This window comes from Terrapene carolina, unplaced genomic scaffold (genome assembly GCF_002925995.2).
Source record: "Terrapene carolina triunguis isolate 2854851 unplaced genomic scaffold, T_m_triunguis-2.0 Scaffold69, whole genome shotgun sequence".
NCBI classification, from domain to species: Eukaryota; Metazoa; Chordata; order Testudines; family Emydidae; genus Terrapene; species Terrapene triunguis.
Genome location: NW_020664420.1, coordinates 60,686,994 through 60,703,893, shown reverse-complemented (window position 1 = coordinate 60,703,893; position 16,900 = coordinate 60,686,994). Strand labels below are relative to the sequence as shown.

Sequence of the window (16,900 nt, the reverse complement as noted above, 5' to 3'; positions counted from 1 at the left end):
GCACCCTGCACCCCAACCCCCTGCCCTGAACCCCCTGCCGCACCCCACACTCCTCTTGCACCGCAACCCACTGCCCTGATCCCCCTGCACCCCAACCCCCTGCCCTGAGCCCCCTGCCGCACGCTGACCCCTTGCTGTACCCCTCACCCCTCCTACACCCCAATTCCCTGCCCTAAGCCCCCATCATACCCCACACCCCTCCTGCACCCCCTGGGGGCAGGGAGGGGGCAGAGTTGGGGTGGGGATTTCAGGGAAGGGGTTGGAATGGGGGCAGGGAAGGGGTGGGAAGAGGCGGGGCAGGGGCGGGCCTCATGGAAGGGGGCGGGGCCAAGGGCGGTGAGGAGGGGAGGTGTCAGTAATGCGGCCCTCGGGCCAATGTACTAGTCCTCATGTGGCCCTCAGGGTCATTGGAGTTTGAGACCCCAGTTTTATGTAGTCTGATGTAAAACTAGGCAAATAACTAGAGGAATTGATGTACTCCCTGGAAGACCTCTGCGTACTCCCAGGGGTACACGTACACCTGTTTGAGAACCACCTGCATAATATGCTTAGTTGATACAATGTTTAAAATGGTAGTGGCAGGTGGTGGGGATTTTACACTAAAGTCATCCCTAGATGTTGCAGACACTGAGGGCTGGAGCTGGGTTCTCTCCAAATTCACCAAGAAACAGTGTTCTTGAAAACAGCCCTTTGTTCCCTCAGTCCTAGGTCATCTAAAAATGGTGACATACATCCCTTTCTCCTTCAGAGGAACACTAGGTATCTGACTTTAAGCTACTTCTTCCCTCCTCTCCCCTCAGGTGCATGGAATGTAGATTTGCTGAAAAGAAATCTGAATTGTGGCAGGCAACTTACCTGAATTTTAGTTTTATGTACCAAACAGGTTGCCTTTTGCATTTATTGCTCTGTTATATAAATTTTATAGGTCTCTGGCACTTTTAACTTCACATAGTCATTAGAAACGTTAACTCATCTCGGGGAGGGGGGAGATTACATTTGCTAACCACTTTAAGTATGAGCAATGAAGACGAAAACCACAGAAATTTAGATTCCCCAGTATCACATCTTCCAAAGATACAAGACTATTAATAATTACTGGCAGCTTGCACTAAAAATAGTTAAACAATTATCAAAGTTGAAATTTTTCTTATTCTACATGCCGGTAAAAAAAATATTAAAATGAACTTACATAATGCAGTAGTGTGTAGTTCCATTTGACTTAACGATGGTGAGCATCTAGAAATTCCATACTACATACCAATGCAAAATGCCACCACTAAGGCTCTGATCCAGCTAATAATTAATCAATCATATGCACAGATTTAAGCATTTGAGTAGTTCCAATGAAGTCAATGGGCTAAATTAACACATGCTCAATCGCTTTGGTGAATCAACACCTAATACACTAGGCAGCATGAGTCAGGAAAGCCCAAATCCTAACACCAAAAGAAGGCTGCAATCCTACATATCTTAACTCAAGTTGCTAAATACCCAGATTTCAAATCCATATGGCAGTGTATTACCTGGATCATTATGTGAGTGAGGCACAACAAACACTTGAAGAGGTTCATCATCCCATTCATTTTCATTGTACGTGATATCAAATCCTTGTTTCCAAACTCCACCATCTGGATTATCGAAAGGAAGAATATCATAGACATCCAACATCTAAAAAGAGTAAAAGGAATGTACAGCATGAATTCACAAAACAGATATAGTGCACAATTCCATATTAAAAAAAAAAATTGTGTTCATTAAAATCCAGCATTAAATTCTTGCTGTTGCTCTTAAAAAATATATTTTTTAAATGAGTAACTGAAGACCAATCTGACTTACAGCAGCACAAATCATGCTTAGTATGATATAATGACTGGGGACCACCAAGATCAAGGGTTAATTGTATTGAGCACTGTTCATATACACAGCAGTAGATAGTCCCTGCTCCAAAGAACTTACTGCAGACAACCATTTCTCGCCTTTTTTCCTGGGTGAACTGTGCAGACGCCATACCACAGCAAGCATGGAGCCGCTCCACTCAAGACAGCAGTCATGAACATTGTAAACCCTCGTGCATTATCATATAGTTTATGCTGAACCAGGACCTGAAAAACTAGGTGAGGAGGCAGCGGCTACGGCAGCTCGGCGACGAGAGTGATGAGGACATGGACACAGAATTCTCTCAAACCGCAGGCCCCGGCACTTTGGAGATCATGCTGCTAATGGGGCACGTTATAGCCGTGGAACGCTGATTCTGGGCCCGGGAAACAAGCACAGACTGGTGGGACCGCATAGTGTTGCGGGTCTGGGACGATTCCCAGTGGCTGCATAACTTTCGCATGCATAAGGGCACTTTCATGGAACTGTGTGACTTTCTTTCCCCTGCCCTGAAGCGCCAGAATACCAAGATGAGAGCAGCCCTCTCAGTTGAGAAGCGAGTGGCGATAGCCCTGTGGAAGCTTGCAACGCCAGATAGCTACCGGTCAGTCAGGAATCAATTTGGAGTGAGCAAATCTACTGTGGGGGCTGCTGTGATGCAAGTAGCCAAAGCAATCACTGAGCTGCTGCTACTAAAAGTAGTGGCTCTGGGAAACGTGCCGGTCATAGTGGATGGCTTTGCTGCAATGGGATTCCCTAACTGTGGTGGGGCGATAGATGGAACCCATATCCCTATCTTGGCACTGGAGCACCAGGGCAGGCAGTACATAAACTGAAAGGGGTACTTTTCAATGGTGCTGCAAGCACTGGTGGATCACAAGGGACGTTTCACCAACATCAACGTGCGATGGCCGGGAAGGGTTCATGACGCTCGTCTCTTCAGGAACACTAATCTGTTTAAACGGCTGCAGCAAGGGATTTACTTCCCAGACCAAAAAATAACCATTGGGGATGCTGAAATGCCTATAGTTATCATTGAGGACCCAGCCTACCCCTTAATGCCATGGCTCATGAAGCCATACACAGGCAGCCTGGACAGTAGTCAGGACCTGTTCAACTACAGGCTGAGCAAATGCAGAATGGTGGTAGAATGTGCTTTTGGACGTTTAAAGGGTCACTGGTGCACTTTACTGACTCACTCAGACCTCAGCCAAACCAATACTCCCATTGTTATTGCTGCTTGCTGTGTGCTCCACAATCTCTGTGAGAGTAAGGGGGAGACCTTTATGGCAGGATGGGAGGTTGAGGCAAATCGCCTGGCCGCTGATTACGCACAGCCGGACACCAGGGTGATTAGAAGAGCACACCAGGAAGTACTGCGCATCAGAGAAGCTTTGAAAACCAGTTTCATGAATGGCCAGGCTATGGTGTGAAAGTTCTGTTTGTTTCTCCTTGATGAAAACCCGCCCCCTTGATTGACTCATTCCCTGTAAGCAACCCACCCTCCCCCTTCGATCACAGCTTGCTTTCAAAGGAAATAAAGTCACTATCATTTAAAAATCATGTATTATTTATTAATTGATTATAAAAAGAGGGAGAGAACTGAGACAAGGTAGCCCGGGTGGGGTTTGGGAGGAGGGGAGGAAAAGGCCACTCCAAAAGTTCAAAATAATGACAGCCTTTTGCTTGGGCTGTCCACTGGGGTGGAGTGGCAGGGTGCACGGAGCCTCCCCCCCCCACGTTCTTATACGTCTGGGTGAGGAGGTATGGAACTTGGGGAGGGGAGAGAGAGTGGTTATACAGGAGCTGCAGCGGCACTCTGATCCTGTTGCCGTTTCTGAAGCTCCACCAGACACCGGAGCATGTCCATTTGATCCCACAGTAGTCCCAGAGTTGCATCCTGCCTCCTCTGATCTTCCTGCCGCCACCTCTGATCTCAAGTGTCCCTCTTCTCTTCACGTTGGTCCCCTCTGTCCTCACGTTCACTGGCATCTTTCCTGTACTTCGATACCGTGTCCTTCCACTCATTCAGATGAGCTCTTTCATCGCGGGTCAACTGCATGATTTCCGAGAACATTTAGTCTCGCGTGCGTTTTTTTCGCCACCTTATCTGAGATAGACTTCGGGACGGAGGAGGGAGGCTTGAAAAATTTGCAGCTGTGGGAGGGAGGGGAAAAAGGGAGAGAAGTATTTTAAAAAGATACATTTTACAGAACAATGCTTATACTCTTCAACGGTAAACAACACTATTCACATTACATAGCACATGTGATTTAGGTAAAAGGTCACATTTTGCATCTTATATTGAGTGCCTGCGGCTTTGGTGTTAGGGATCACAGACACAGGGCCAGGCAACAGAATTCGACTTGCATGCAGCCATGGTAAGCCATTGTCTTTCGGCTTCTGCAATCTTCATTAAAGCAGCGCCCTCCTTTCCCATACCAAGCAAAGCCCATTGAGTGCTGCGGTTTTCCTGTTAACATGCAGCAGCAGAAACCAAACTAAACCCCACCACCACCCATCCAATTCTCTGGGATGATCGCTTTACCACTCCCCCCACCGCGTGGCTGGTATCAGGGAAGATCCCTGCTAGCCAAACGCGAAAAGTTCAATGACACCCCCCCCCCCACCGCTTGGCTAACTTCAGGGAAGGATTTCTTTTCAGCCACAGGCAAACAGCCCAGTAGGAACGGCCACCTCTGTCCCCTTAATTAAATTCCCGTATTTCAACCAGGTTACCATGAATAATATCACTCTCCTGAGGATAACACAGCGAGATAAAGAACGGATGTTGCTTGAATGCCAGCAAACACCGGGACCATACGCTGCCAGGCTTTGTCATGCAAGGATACCAGATTACTTGCTACTAGCATGGCATGGTCAAGTGTCCTACCATGGAGGACGGAAAAGGCTGCACTGCCCAGAAACCGTCTGCAAAGGCTTTTGGAGTACCTCCAGGAGAGCTTCATGGAGATGTCCCTGGAGGATTTCCGCTCCATCCCCAGACACGTTAACAGACTTTTCCAGTAGCTGCACTGGCTGCGAATGCATCCCAAGTCCTCAGAGCAAATTAATCATTAAAAAATGTTTGCATGTAAACCATGTTTTATATATTTACAAAGGTACACTCACCAGAGTTCCCGTCCATGGCTTCATGGTCTGGGATACCTCCTTGGGAGGGTTGGGAGGGTACTTCAGTCAGGCTGAGAAAAAGATCCTGGCTATTGGGGAGAAGGGAGTGCTGTGTACTCTCCGCAAGCTCCTCCTCCTCCTCCTCATCTTCCCCGTCCGCAGAATCCTCAGGCATGGCTGAGAGTACCCCCTCCTCGGAATCCACGGTCAGGGGTGGGGTAGTGGTGACGGCCCCCCCTAGAATTGCATGCAGCTCAGCGTAGAAGCAGCATGTCTGTGGCTCTGACCAGGAGCGACCGTTTGCCTCCTTTGTTTTTTGATAGGCTTGTCTGAGCTCCTTAACTTTCACGCGGCACTGTAGTGAGTCCCTATTGTGGCCTCTCTCCATCATGCCCTTGGAGATTTTTTCAAACGTTTTGGCATTTCGTCTTTTGGAACGTAGTTCTGCTAGCACGGAATCCTCTCTCCATATAGCGATCAGATCCAGTACCTCCCGTACGGTCCATGCTGGTGCTCTTTTTCGATTCTTGGACTGCATGGTTATCTGTGCTGATGAGCTCTGCGTGGTCACCTGTGCTCTCCATGCTGGGCAAACAGGAAATGAAATTCAAACGTTCGCAGGGCTTTTCCTGTCTGCCTGGCCAGTGCATCCGAGTTCAGATTGTGGTCTAGAGCGGTCACAGTGGTGCACTGTGGGATAGCTCCCGGAGGCCAATACCGTCGAATTGCGGCCACACTAACCCTAATTCGAACCGGCAATGTTGATTTCAGCGCTACTCCCCCCAGAGCGGAGTACAGAAATCGATTTTAAGAGCCCTTTATGTTGAAGTAAATGGCTTCATTGTGTGAACGGGTGCAGGGTTAATTCGATTTAACGCTGCTAAATTCGACCTAAACTCATAGTGTAGACCAGGCCAAAGAGTCTACAAAGACAGCAGACACGAGGGGGATGGAACAAAAAGAAAGTCCAGTTAAAACTATAGGAAACATCCTTGTTGGTTGATATGATTCAGGCTAATTCTGTAGCTGCTCTCTTCCTTAGTAAAATACTTGCTCAAGTCAAACAAGAGATATGAAGTTTATTCAAATAGCTGAGGTCACAGTAACTGAAGCTCTCCAAAATGAGGTGCCTGCAGAATTTAGACACTAATGGACAATTTTCTATGGAGAAAATCTTGTGTTGAGGTCATACTACAGGTATTATATCTGACTTTGCTAGTTAGGACTTGGAGAACCATGTTTCTACCTTTTTACTCTCTAACCAATTTTAAAAACACAGAGCTGTTACCCACTTATTTTGTTAGAAATTAACTTTATATCCTCCATATTACTGAAGGAAAAAGATCATCTAGGAAAAGCAAATATCACATTGTCTGAACATATAACTTTATGGTTTCAAATTCTGAAAAAAATAAGTTATTTCCATTCCCAAAGAGAGCTCAGTTGGATCCCCATATTTCGCAATGAAATCAAAAAGTTTTTAAATATTTTATGTAGTTAATTCAGGTCTATATCAGTAATGCACTCTGTGAAAGCATTATTATCCGTAAAACCTCAAATGGTTTTATATTGTGGCCAGAGTACCAAAACAGTTAACAGAACATTAAAAGGCTGATTCAAAAATCATATACAAAAGATTAACCTTGTGTTAAGTTTGGGCCAAGTCTCCAGGTCCTTTGGTTAGGCAAAATGCCATTAAAGCATAGGCAGTCACCAGATAATCTTATCCTTAGGCAACCTAAAAAGTAATGAACAAAAACCGAGCAAGGATCTCAGGTTTTGGCACTAACACCAATCTATAGAGATCAAACTACTTTAAACCCTCTTTATAACAATATGCTAGTGTGTCTAAGGGCACACTGAGTCAACTTTCTTTTTCTAGCTGACAGATTTAACTTTCTTTACAGATCCAAAATTAGAGAACTAAACCACAATGGAATGTTGCAGTTATATTTTCTGATCCTAGTCATATCCCATCTCAGAAAAAGTTTATAGAGTGAATGTTTACATAGCACAGTAAGAATTTATCTGACTAAACAGCAACACTCATGGAAAGAGGGTATCAATTTAGAGAAAACTGACTTGTCACTAACGAATCAGAGATAGCACACAATTTCATAAGTTTGACATCTACATGGGGCCAGGATTTCATCTGTAGAGATCTGTTGGCAGTAAGATCTTGATCACTCAAAAAGGTATATTCTTTTGTTTTAAGATAAAATAAAATAAAGATAGCTGTGATCAGCCCAAACTGAGCTAATTTCTCATTTTATATGCTATGGTATATTATAATTTATGGACAACAGCAAGAGTACAGAGACCAGTCAAGTGGCTTGGTTTAGACTGCCACAAAGCTTTGTCTGCACTGGACTCACCTTTCCTAAAACTTCACAATATTGATACTAGAGATGCAATTCAACTAGTAATTGTTGCTTGTTATTCCTAGATATCTCAAGGAGCAACAAACAGCATTTTAACAATAGTGTATTGTCTACATCTCTTTTGAGCAGTTAGACAAATTTATGGTTGAAATGCTGATCTATATTTAGTAGTAGAAACAGCAGGAATTTTTTAGGGAAAAAAGGCTAATGTAGACACTCCCTAAGTAGTCTACAAGAATTCATCTAAAAAAATTTTCTACTAAGAGAAACTGATTCAGGTCTCTGGAATTCCGAATAGACCTAAACCCTTCCAACTCTGATTCAAAACACAGTGCTTCTATGACAAAACAAAAGGACTACTCTGAGGTACTAACAAACTATGCCCCAACAGGGGCAAAGAATCAAGACTCAAAAGCAGCATTAGGACCATGGTAGGGTTCACTGTTCAGGTACAATTGCACTAAGGCCCTTATGCACTGAGGACAACTCTGTACTGTGAATGAACTAACACCCTAAAAGCTACCGAGGGTAGGACCAAGACATGGGGGTCCAATGCACCTGGGTGCTGATGCACTCAGCTGGCCTCTATTTTACAAGGGTATTGTGCGAATAAAATTCACAGATTGTGAGGCACTCAATATACTGTTGAGGACCACATAAGCACTGAGACTGAACATTCCTCTGCATAAAGCAAAGACCACGTAGCCTCACATCTACGGCTTACAACGTTTATACTGATCATTCAGTCCCTTCTCACAAAAACAAATACAGCCTGACCTAATCTAAAAGCTCACTTATCTATAGTAACTTATTTTCCAACTGGTCTGCATCCAGGCATACGCTGCAGGAGTCACTTGCCTAAAAACATGCAGGCACAGGCATAAATACCACATACCCCATAAGAGATCTTCTAAGCTCTCTACAACCAGAAGCCCTTCTGGTAGATGAGCCCCTAAATAAGAAGGGGAGACAGTAAGTGTCGCTTCAGGTGGCAATACAGTTCCAGAACAAGTCTCCCCACAGGTAAGTAACCACTTGTTCCTCCTACATGGAGTTTCCACCACAAAGCCTCAGGGTAGCAATGACATCCTTGAGAAGGTGGGCTGAGGAGCTCCAATAACTCGGACTAAATCACCGTCTTCCCAAAACTCATATCTGCTCTTCATGCATTGTCAAGAAGATACAATTGAGATAGGTGTTACTCAAATGCCACACAGAATCCTAAAGATTTCAGTTAAGGGTACACAGCAACTACATTATTTTAAGTCTGTCATCCCTTTAGATGAATAAGCCCTAAGGCATTCAGGCACAGAAGGATCAATAGTTTGTAACAGGACTAGATGCTGAGTCTTCTCCACTTACACAGACTGAGCCAAGATCGCTTGACCATTACATTTTTCTATGAAGGCCACAAATAGTCTGATTGGCTTTCTAAATGTCCTTGTACTAAGTAAAAGCTAAAGTTGTTCTGACATAAAGGGTGAGAAATTTTGCCTTTCCAGGACAGTATGGGGCTATGGGGTGGAGAGACAGGCTTTGATATTAGCTTATTCACATGAAAGTCAAATATCACTTTTGTCAGATACTGGTGTAAGAGGCAAGTACCACCTTCTCTTTGTGAAATATGGTTTAAAAATTCATGAGGCTGTCTGAGACTGTATCTCTAAGACCCTCCTGTCAAAGGTAATGAACACCAATTTTAGTGAGGAGGAGGATGAAAGTCTAAGATCCATTAAATATTGTTTCACCAAGAACTCTGTCTGTCCTTCACAGAAATATGGTAGGCAAAAATAGCGCCTAAATAAATCTCTACAATTGCCAGGGATAGCAGAATAGAAGGATGGTCCAGCAGACAGGGTCCTAGCCTAGGACTTGAGAGATGCACGTTCAATTCCTTACTCTATCACATACTTCCTGTATGACCTTGGTAAGTCACTTAGGGAACTGAGGAGAAGAGAGACTATCTGTAAAATGGTGGATAGCTACCTCAGAGTGTTTCAAAGATAAATATTGTGACACACTCCGATATTATGGTAATAGTAGTAGTACTAGTCATCTTTTACTTTACTTTAACTTTCTTTTTCTGTTAATGCTAATTGGAACCAAACAGAAAACCAAGTCAAGAGCTCTGCTTTGAGCAAATTACACCTCTACCCTGATATAACGCGACCCAATACAACACGAATTCGGATATAACGCGGTAAAGCAGCGCTCCGGGGGGCGGGGCTGCGCACTCCAGCGGATCAAAGCAAGGTCGATATAACCCGGTTTCACCTATAATGCGGTAAGATTTTTTGACTCCCAAGGACAGCGTTATATCGGGGTAGAGGTGTACTTAATAACTGCATTTGATCAGCACAGCACTTCTTAGTGAAAAGCCTTCTGCACTACAACAGAACTATCTTGGTTTCCTCACAAGATCAGAACATTTTGCATAGGAACCCAATAACCATGTTGTTAGAATAAAGGACTTGAGATCCAGACATATAACCCTGCCAGACTACTGGGTCAAGGGAGCTGACTTAAAGGGGAAAAAGAATGGCTGATCTCTGGACAGAGCCAGCAGCTCTGAAAAACAGCCTGCAGTGCTCAAGCAAGTGTCTCTGAGGTCACAAGGGCTTAATCTTGCCCAATTTTCCTCAATATTCTGGTGAAAAGAGGAAATTGAGGAAAGACATAAAAGGAACCCAACACACCTCAACATAAAAGAAAGGTGTTGGTATGCACCAAGGGTCCTTACCCACTCTCAAGCAGGACCCCAAACACCTGCTGCTCTAATTCATATCAAACAAGGATATGTATCCAAAGGAGCCCCATTCCAAATATTAGAGCAAACACACTGGGTTTTTGAGCCATCACTCAAACCTATCCAAAATCTTCCAACTCAGAGCATCAGCAATGGTATGTTGAGAGTTGGGCAGGTTTTTGTTGTGCAGACAGCTGCAGAAAGCAAACAAGACACTTCATTTCAGATGCCTCATTCCTGGAGAGATGGCCGAGCATGACATGTGTTCAAGCAATATATTTTAACCATGCTGTCTGACAAACTGCACTAGATGTCATATGATCTATGATAAAAAGATAAGAGGAGCCTGCTGGCCCTAGCTCTAGCAAATTTATACGAAGTCTAGACTCCTGAGGTAACTGAAGACCACGAATGGTGGGGGCTCACAGATGCATTCCTGAACACATCTGTGCCTGTCCTTGTCTACTTCTCAGATGAGGAGAAAGTCATTCATTCTTTTCAAAACACACTCTCTAGTTGAGCCCACCACAGTATAGAGTCTCAAGCATAGGCGCTAACTGCGGGCTGGAGCACCCACAGAGAAAAATTGGTGGGTGCTCTGCACCCACCGGCAGCCAAGCTCCCCGCCCCACCCCAGCTAACCTCCGCCTCCGTCTCTGCCTCCTCCCCTGAGCACGCCGTGTCCCCGCTTCTCCTCTCAGCGCTTGCCACTGCAAAACAGCTGTTTTGCAGCGTAACAAGCTCTGGGAGGGAGAGGGGAGGAGCGGGAACGCGGAGCACTCAGGGGAGGAGGTGGGGAAGAGGTGGGGCCGGGGCGGAGATTTGAGGAAGGGGTTGGAATGGGGAAGGGGGGGGGGGGGGGGGGGGGGGGGGGGGGGGTGGTCAAGTACCCACCGGCACCAGGAGAAGTTGGCGCCTATGGTCTCAAGCCTATCAGAAGCTAGAGGGGATTCATTAAACAATGAATACTTGATTTGTGCACCACATTTAACCACACCTGAAAGCGTGGTCTCAGTAGACCTGCAAAGAAGGTGACAAGGGTGCAACATGCCATCAGACTGAACACCCTCAGGAAAATCTCTCAGGGACTTTTAACATGGAACTGATGAAGACCTAAATGAAAAACAGAGGGAAAGCAGCTGAACTCACCAAGCAGAGACAGTGAACTGGAGTTGCAAAGGGCTGGAAGTACAGTGCTCTTTTGCACAGCCTATGTTTACAGTTCATTTCAATGTTAATATGTTCTTTTGATCTCTGAATTAACAGAATACAGCACAGACAGGGACTGTTTGACTACACTGTTGACCATTACCAATATATATGTAAATACATACAAACCTTATCTATCCATATGTTTTTAAGGGTTGAATTTGAGTCATTTATCCTGCAGGATGCTTAACCCTTTCTGGTCATGCGTCACACAAGACAACGTCTCGCTAAAAGGTATGATTTAATTCAGGGATTGGCAACCTTTGGCACACGGCCCGCCAGGGTAAGCACCCTAACGGGACGGGGTGGTTTGTTTACCTGCCACATACGCAGGTTTGGCCAATCGCAGCTCCCACTGGCCACAGTTCGCCATTCCAGGCCAATGGGGGCTGCGGGAAGCGGCACGGGCCGAGGGATGATCACAGAAAACCAAACATCTTTGCCCTACCCCTGCCCTGAGGCCTCGCATCTGCCCCGCCCCTTCACCGAGGCCCCATCGGCCAATCACTCTGTCGCTCGCTCTTCCCCATCCTCGCTCATTTTCACTGGGCTGGGGCAGGGGATTGGGGTGGGGGAAGGGGTGACAACTCCAACTGGGGATGCGGGCTCCGGGCTGGGGCCAGGGATGAGGGGTTTGGGGTGCATGATGGGGCTCCAGGCTGGGGGTTGGGTGTAAGGGGGGTTTGAGGGCTCCGGCTGGGGGTGCAGGCTCAGGGGTGGGGCTGAGGATGAGGTGTTTGGGGTGTCGGAGGGGTCTCAAAGTTGGGAAGGGGGTTGGGTGCAGGAGGGGGTGTGGGCTCTGGGAGGGAGTTTGGATGTGGGAGGGGGCTCAGGGCTGAGGGTTGGGGTGCAGGAAGGGGGGCAGGTTCCAGGCGACACTTACTTCAGGCGGCTCCTGGAAGTGGCTGGCATGTACCTCCAGCTCCTCAGTGCAGAGGTAGCCAGGAACTCCGCAGGCACCATCCCTGCAGCTCCCGTTGGCCGCAGTTCCCGGCCAATGGGAGCTGCAGGGCTGGTGCTCAGGGTGGCACCCGCGCCGCGAGCAGAGGCAGCGCACGGAGTCCCCCAGCTGCCCCTGTGCCTAGGAGCCTGAAGGACATGCCGGCTGCTTCCAAGAGCCACGCAGAGTTGGCCTCTACAGCTACACGGACTTTTAGTGGCCCGGTCAGCTGTGCTGACCAGAGCCACCAGGGTCCCTTTTCGATCAGGCATTCTGATCAAAAACCGGCAACCTGGCAACCCTATAGAAAACCCCCTGGGTAGGGTTTGAAGGACTGACTCCTGCAAAAGCCCTTGCTGGAGTTGGGGAGGAAGGGTGATCTCTGGGAAGCTTATCTGCATGCTTGGAGGATCTTTTATTGTTTTTGGTATGTTTTCTCTGTAATGCTTTCACCTTAAGAAGAATGTTCCTGCTTATAAAGAGCTGTGTGGCAGCTTACAACTGTTGGAAATCATAAAAGAGCATTGCCTAAACAGGCCTGCTCCTGCACTTTGCTTTCTCCTCAGAGGCTGTCTGGCCTGCTGGTGAATAACACAGACAGTATAGGAAGGGAACTGTGCAGCCTGGAAAAACCTTGGTTCTGAGGCAGAAGAGGCCTTATCTACACTATGAGTTTAGTTCGAATTTAGCAGCGTTAAATCGAATTAACCCTGCACTCGTCCACACAACGAAGCCATTTACTTCGACATAAAGGGCTCTTAAAATCAATTTCTGAACTCCTCCCCGAAGAGGGGAGTAGCGCCGAAATCGACATTGCCATTTCGAATTAGGGTTAGTGTGGCCGCAATTCGACGGTATTGGCCTCCGGGAGCTATCCCACAGTGCACCATTGTGACCGCTCTGGACAGCAATCTGAACTCTGATGCACTGGCCAGGTAGACAGGAAAAGCCCCGCGAACTTTTGAATTTCATTTCCTGTTTGCCCAGCGGGGAGCACTGATCAGCACAGGTGACCATGCAGAGCTCATCAGCACAGCCAGAATCAAAAAAGAGCTCCAGCATGGATCATACGGGAGATACTGAATCTGATCTCTGTATGGGGAGATGAATCTGTTCTATCAGAACTCCGTTCCAAAAGATGAAATGCCAAAACATTTGAAAAAAAATCTCTAAGGCCATGATGGACAGAGGCCACAACAGGGACTCAACACAGTGCTGTGTGAAACTTAAGGAGCTGAGAAGCGTACCAGAAAGCCAAAGAATCAAATGGACGCTCACGGAGGGAGGGGCGACTGACGACTGTAGCTATCCCACAGTTCCCGCACTCTCCGAAAACCATTTGAATTCTGGGTTGAGCTCCCAATGCATAAAGGGAAAAAACATTGTCACGGGTAGTTCAGGGCACACGTCGTCAGGCTCCCTGCCCTCCCTCCCTCTGTGAAAGCAAAGGGGAAAAAAATCGTTTCTCGCCTTTTTACACTGTCACCGTATGTCTACTGGATGCTGCTGGCAGACGCGGTGCTGCAGCACTACACAGCAGTATCCCCTTGCCTTGCCTTGTGGACGGCAGACGGTGCAGTATGACTGGTAACCGTCATCATCGTCCCGTGGGTGCTCCTGGCTGGCCTCGGTGAGGTCGCCTGGGGGCGCTTGGGCAGACATGGGTGCTCCTGGCTGGCCTTGGTGAGGTTGGTCGGGGGCGCCTGGACAAAAAAGGGAATGACTCCAGGTCATTCTCTTCTTTAAGTTTTGTGTAATGGAGATTCAGTCCTGCCTGGAATATCATGCCAGCTGGAGGCTTCTGATGCAGGCTGCCCTCCCAGTCAGCAGCACCGCGCGGTCGCACCTACCCCAGCCTAACCCTTGCTCTCAGGGCTCACAATCAAACACTTAGACCTCTACATTTTGCTGCAAATAAAAAAAATAAAGCTGCCATTTAGAACTGTCCCCCAACATACATATCCTGGGACATTTTGTATTTTACCAGTGTCAACCAAAGGCCCACATACAAATGGAGATTCAGTCCTGCCTGTGCTTCTATCCTAGTGCTTATCACAGATTCCCATTTTCAGCTATAGGCTGAGCAAGTGCAGAATGGTAGTTCACTCGACTTCGCTGTAAGCCAACCGCCCTCCCCTCCCCCCTTTGATCTCCGCTTGCAGAGGCAACAAAGTCAATGTTGTTTCAAATTCATGCATTCTTTATTACTTCATCACACAAATGGGGGGATAACTGCCAAGGTAGCCCGGGAGGGGTGGGGGAGGAGGAAAGCAATGGGTGGGGTTGTTGTAGGGGCACCCCCTAGAATGGCATGCAGCTCATCATTTCTGCGGGATGTCTAGGGCTCGGACCCCGGAGCGGCCGTTTGCCGCTCTGGTTCTTTAGTAGGCTTGCCTGATATTCTAGGCAGGACTGACTCTCCACTAGACAAAACTTAAAGAAGAGAATGTCCTGGGGAGTCATTCCCTTTTTTGTCCAGGCACCCCCGACCAACCTCACCGAGGCCGGCCAGGAAGATCCATGACAGCAGCAGACGGTACAGTATGACTGGTAACCATCTTTGCCAACTTGCAAAGCAGCAGACGGTATAGTATGGCTGGTAACCGTCTTTGCTAACTTGCAAAGGCAAGGAGATTCTGCTGTGTAGCGCTGCAATACCGCGTCTGTCAGCAGCATCCAGTAGACATACGGTGACAGTGAAAAAAGGCTGAACGGGCTCCATGGTTGCCATGCTATGGCATCTGCCCGGGCAATCCAGGGAAAAGGGCGCGAAATGATTGTCTGCAGTTGCTTTCACGGAGGGAGGATTGACTGACGACATTTACCCATAACCACCCGCATGCACTCAACTTTATACAATCGGTTGCCAAAAATCGAATTCTGTAAATTCGGAGTAATCCCGTAGTGTAGACATACCCAGAGAGATGTGGGTCTCTGCCCAATAGAGGTGTGGGAGCCAGAAGCCTAAAAGTGATTGCCCTAAAAGTGATTGCACAGAGTGGAACTGCAAGTGCAGTTGAGCTGAACTGTAACAATTATCATAATGATTGTTTCTGGCCTTGAAATTCTATTAATGTTTCCAGCTTTTACACCTTTTCTAAAACTGCAGCACTCTTAAAACTTTTCCCCCCTACCCTCTGCTACCAGTGTTGATGTGTATTTATAACATTGACTAGTTTTTTATCTGATAACCTTAGAATGCATTATAGAAAGATGACTGACACTTGTGTACATTACTGATTTTAAAAGATGAATCTATCTCTCTCTCTCTCTACGTGACGGATTAATATAGTATGAACTACTACCAGGATCCCTGAGGGGCTTATAAGTATTGTAATAGGTGAAGCAGATTTTACAGATGTTGTTATGCCTACATTTAGTTATCCAGAGTCAACTGTTTCCTGGACATTGTTGCTGTTCAGAGACTTTGACTTCTAGATGCTTCTCTGTGATCCAGACTTCACAAAATTTAATCTTTGCATACAGGATCTATAGCCACACCAGACGTCCAAAATAACACAGAGTTCAGAATTAAATAATACAGAGTACAACTCTGAGGTTCCCCTGCTCTTTAAAAGTAACCACACAATTAAAAAAAAAATAGTTAAAGACTCCATTCCTCACTGATAACTGTAAAATAAACTTAACTTGTAGAATACAACTTTAAAAGTTGCTGAACACCCAGAGTCCACATTAAAATACATTGAACAAGCATTAATCACTTTTCAAAAGTCAAGTCCAAGTTTCTAGGCCAATTTTTGAGACATGAATATTCCAAAAAACAGAAAAACAGTTCTCAAAAAAGGAAACAGTACCCAAGATTTTTTTTCTCTCATTCAAAATTCCATCTCTTACACATGTATTGTCTTCCCTCAAAAATAAATTATCACTTCTGCCACTCATCTCTAAAAGCAGCATACAGGAGAAGTTTCCATATTTCCATTCAAGTGGTTCAATTTCAGAAAAGTTTGAAAATAGGATGGAAGGAGAGTCAAAAATCAACCAACCCAACACACACCTGTAACTATGGAGAGACTACTATATTTCCAAAGTATAATCTGTTAGAGTCTTGCAACCCAACCTAACCTGACAGGACCTGACCACACGTATGAGGTTTGGGTCAGGTCATCTAAAAACAACCTAACCCTCTTGGGCTCAGGTAATCTCTGATCATCTCCTGCTGCCTGCATGTTTGGTGCTGCGTGCCTCACTCCTGCCAGCGCCAACTCATAAGTCACAGCACCTCTCATTTCATAGCGCACAGCGCAGCAAGGCAGCAATGGCCATCAGGAGCAGGACACGCTGCTGCCACCACACCAACCCCACCATCAGGAGACATCCAGAGATGGATCATGGGCGTGGGGAGTGGAAAGTCCCACCAGGCTAAGCCTGACGACCAAGAGGCAGTGGCAGCATTGACAGGTTCAGGGGGAAGTGTCAGGTTTCGGTCAGGTCTGAAATTGACTTGACACGCTCGAATCAGGTTGGCTGTGCTTGAGTCAGGCTTTAAAAATAGGCCCAAGCAGACCTCTATAATCTGTATTAATGTTTGATAATAAATTATCAGAATTTAAACACCTAAGTGGTAGATTTTGTGACATAGTAGTAGTGCTCTGC

General features: G+C 46.4%; 1 protein-coding gene across 1 annotated transcript in view; it reads right to left on the bottom strand.

Annotated features, from left to right (window-relative positions):
• Positions 1-16,900, bottom strand: part of MAN2A1 (mannosidase alpha class 2A member 1) — a 209,564-nt gene that overhangs the window by 179,662 nt on the left and 13,002 nt on the right. Inside the window, exon 3 of the mRNA XM_024196940.3 lies at positions 1,524-1,668. Within this exon, the coding sequence (XP_024052708.1) occupies positions 1,524-1,668 (145 nt within the window). The remainder of the gene's footprint in view (positions 1-1,523; positions 1,669-16,900) is intronic.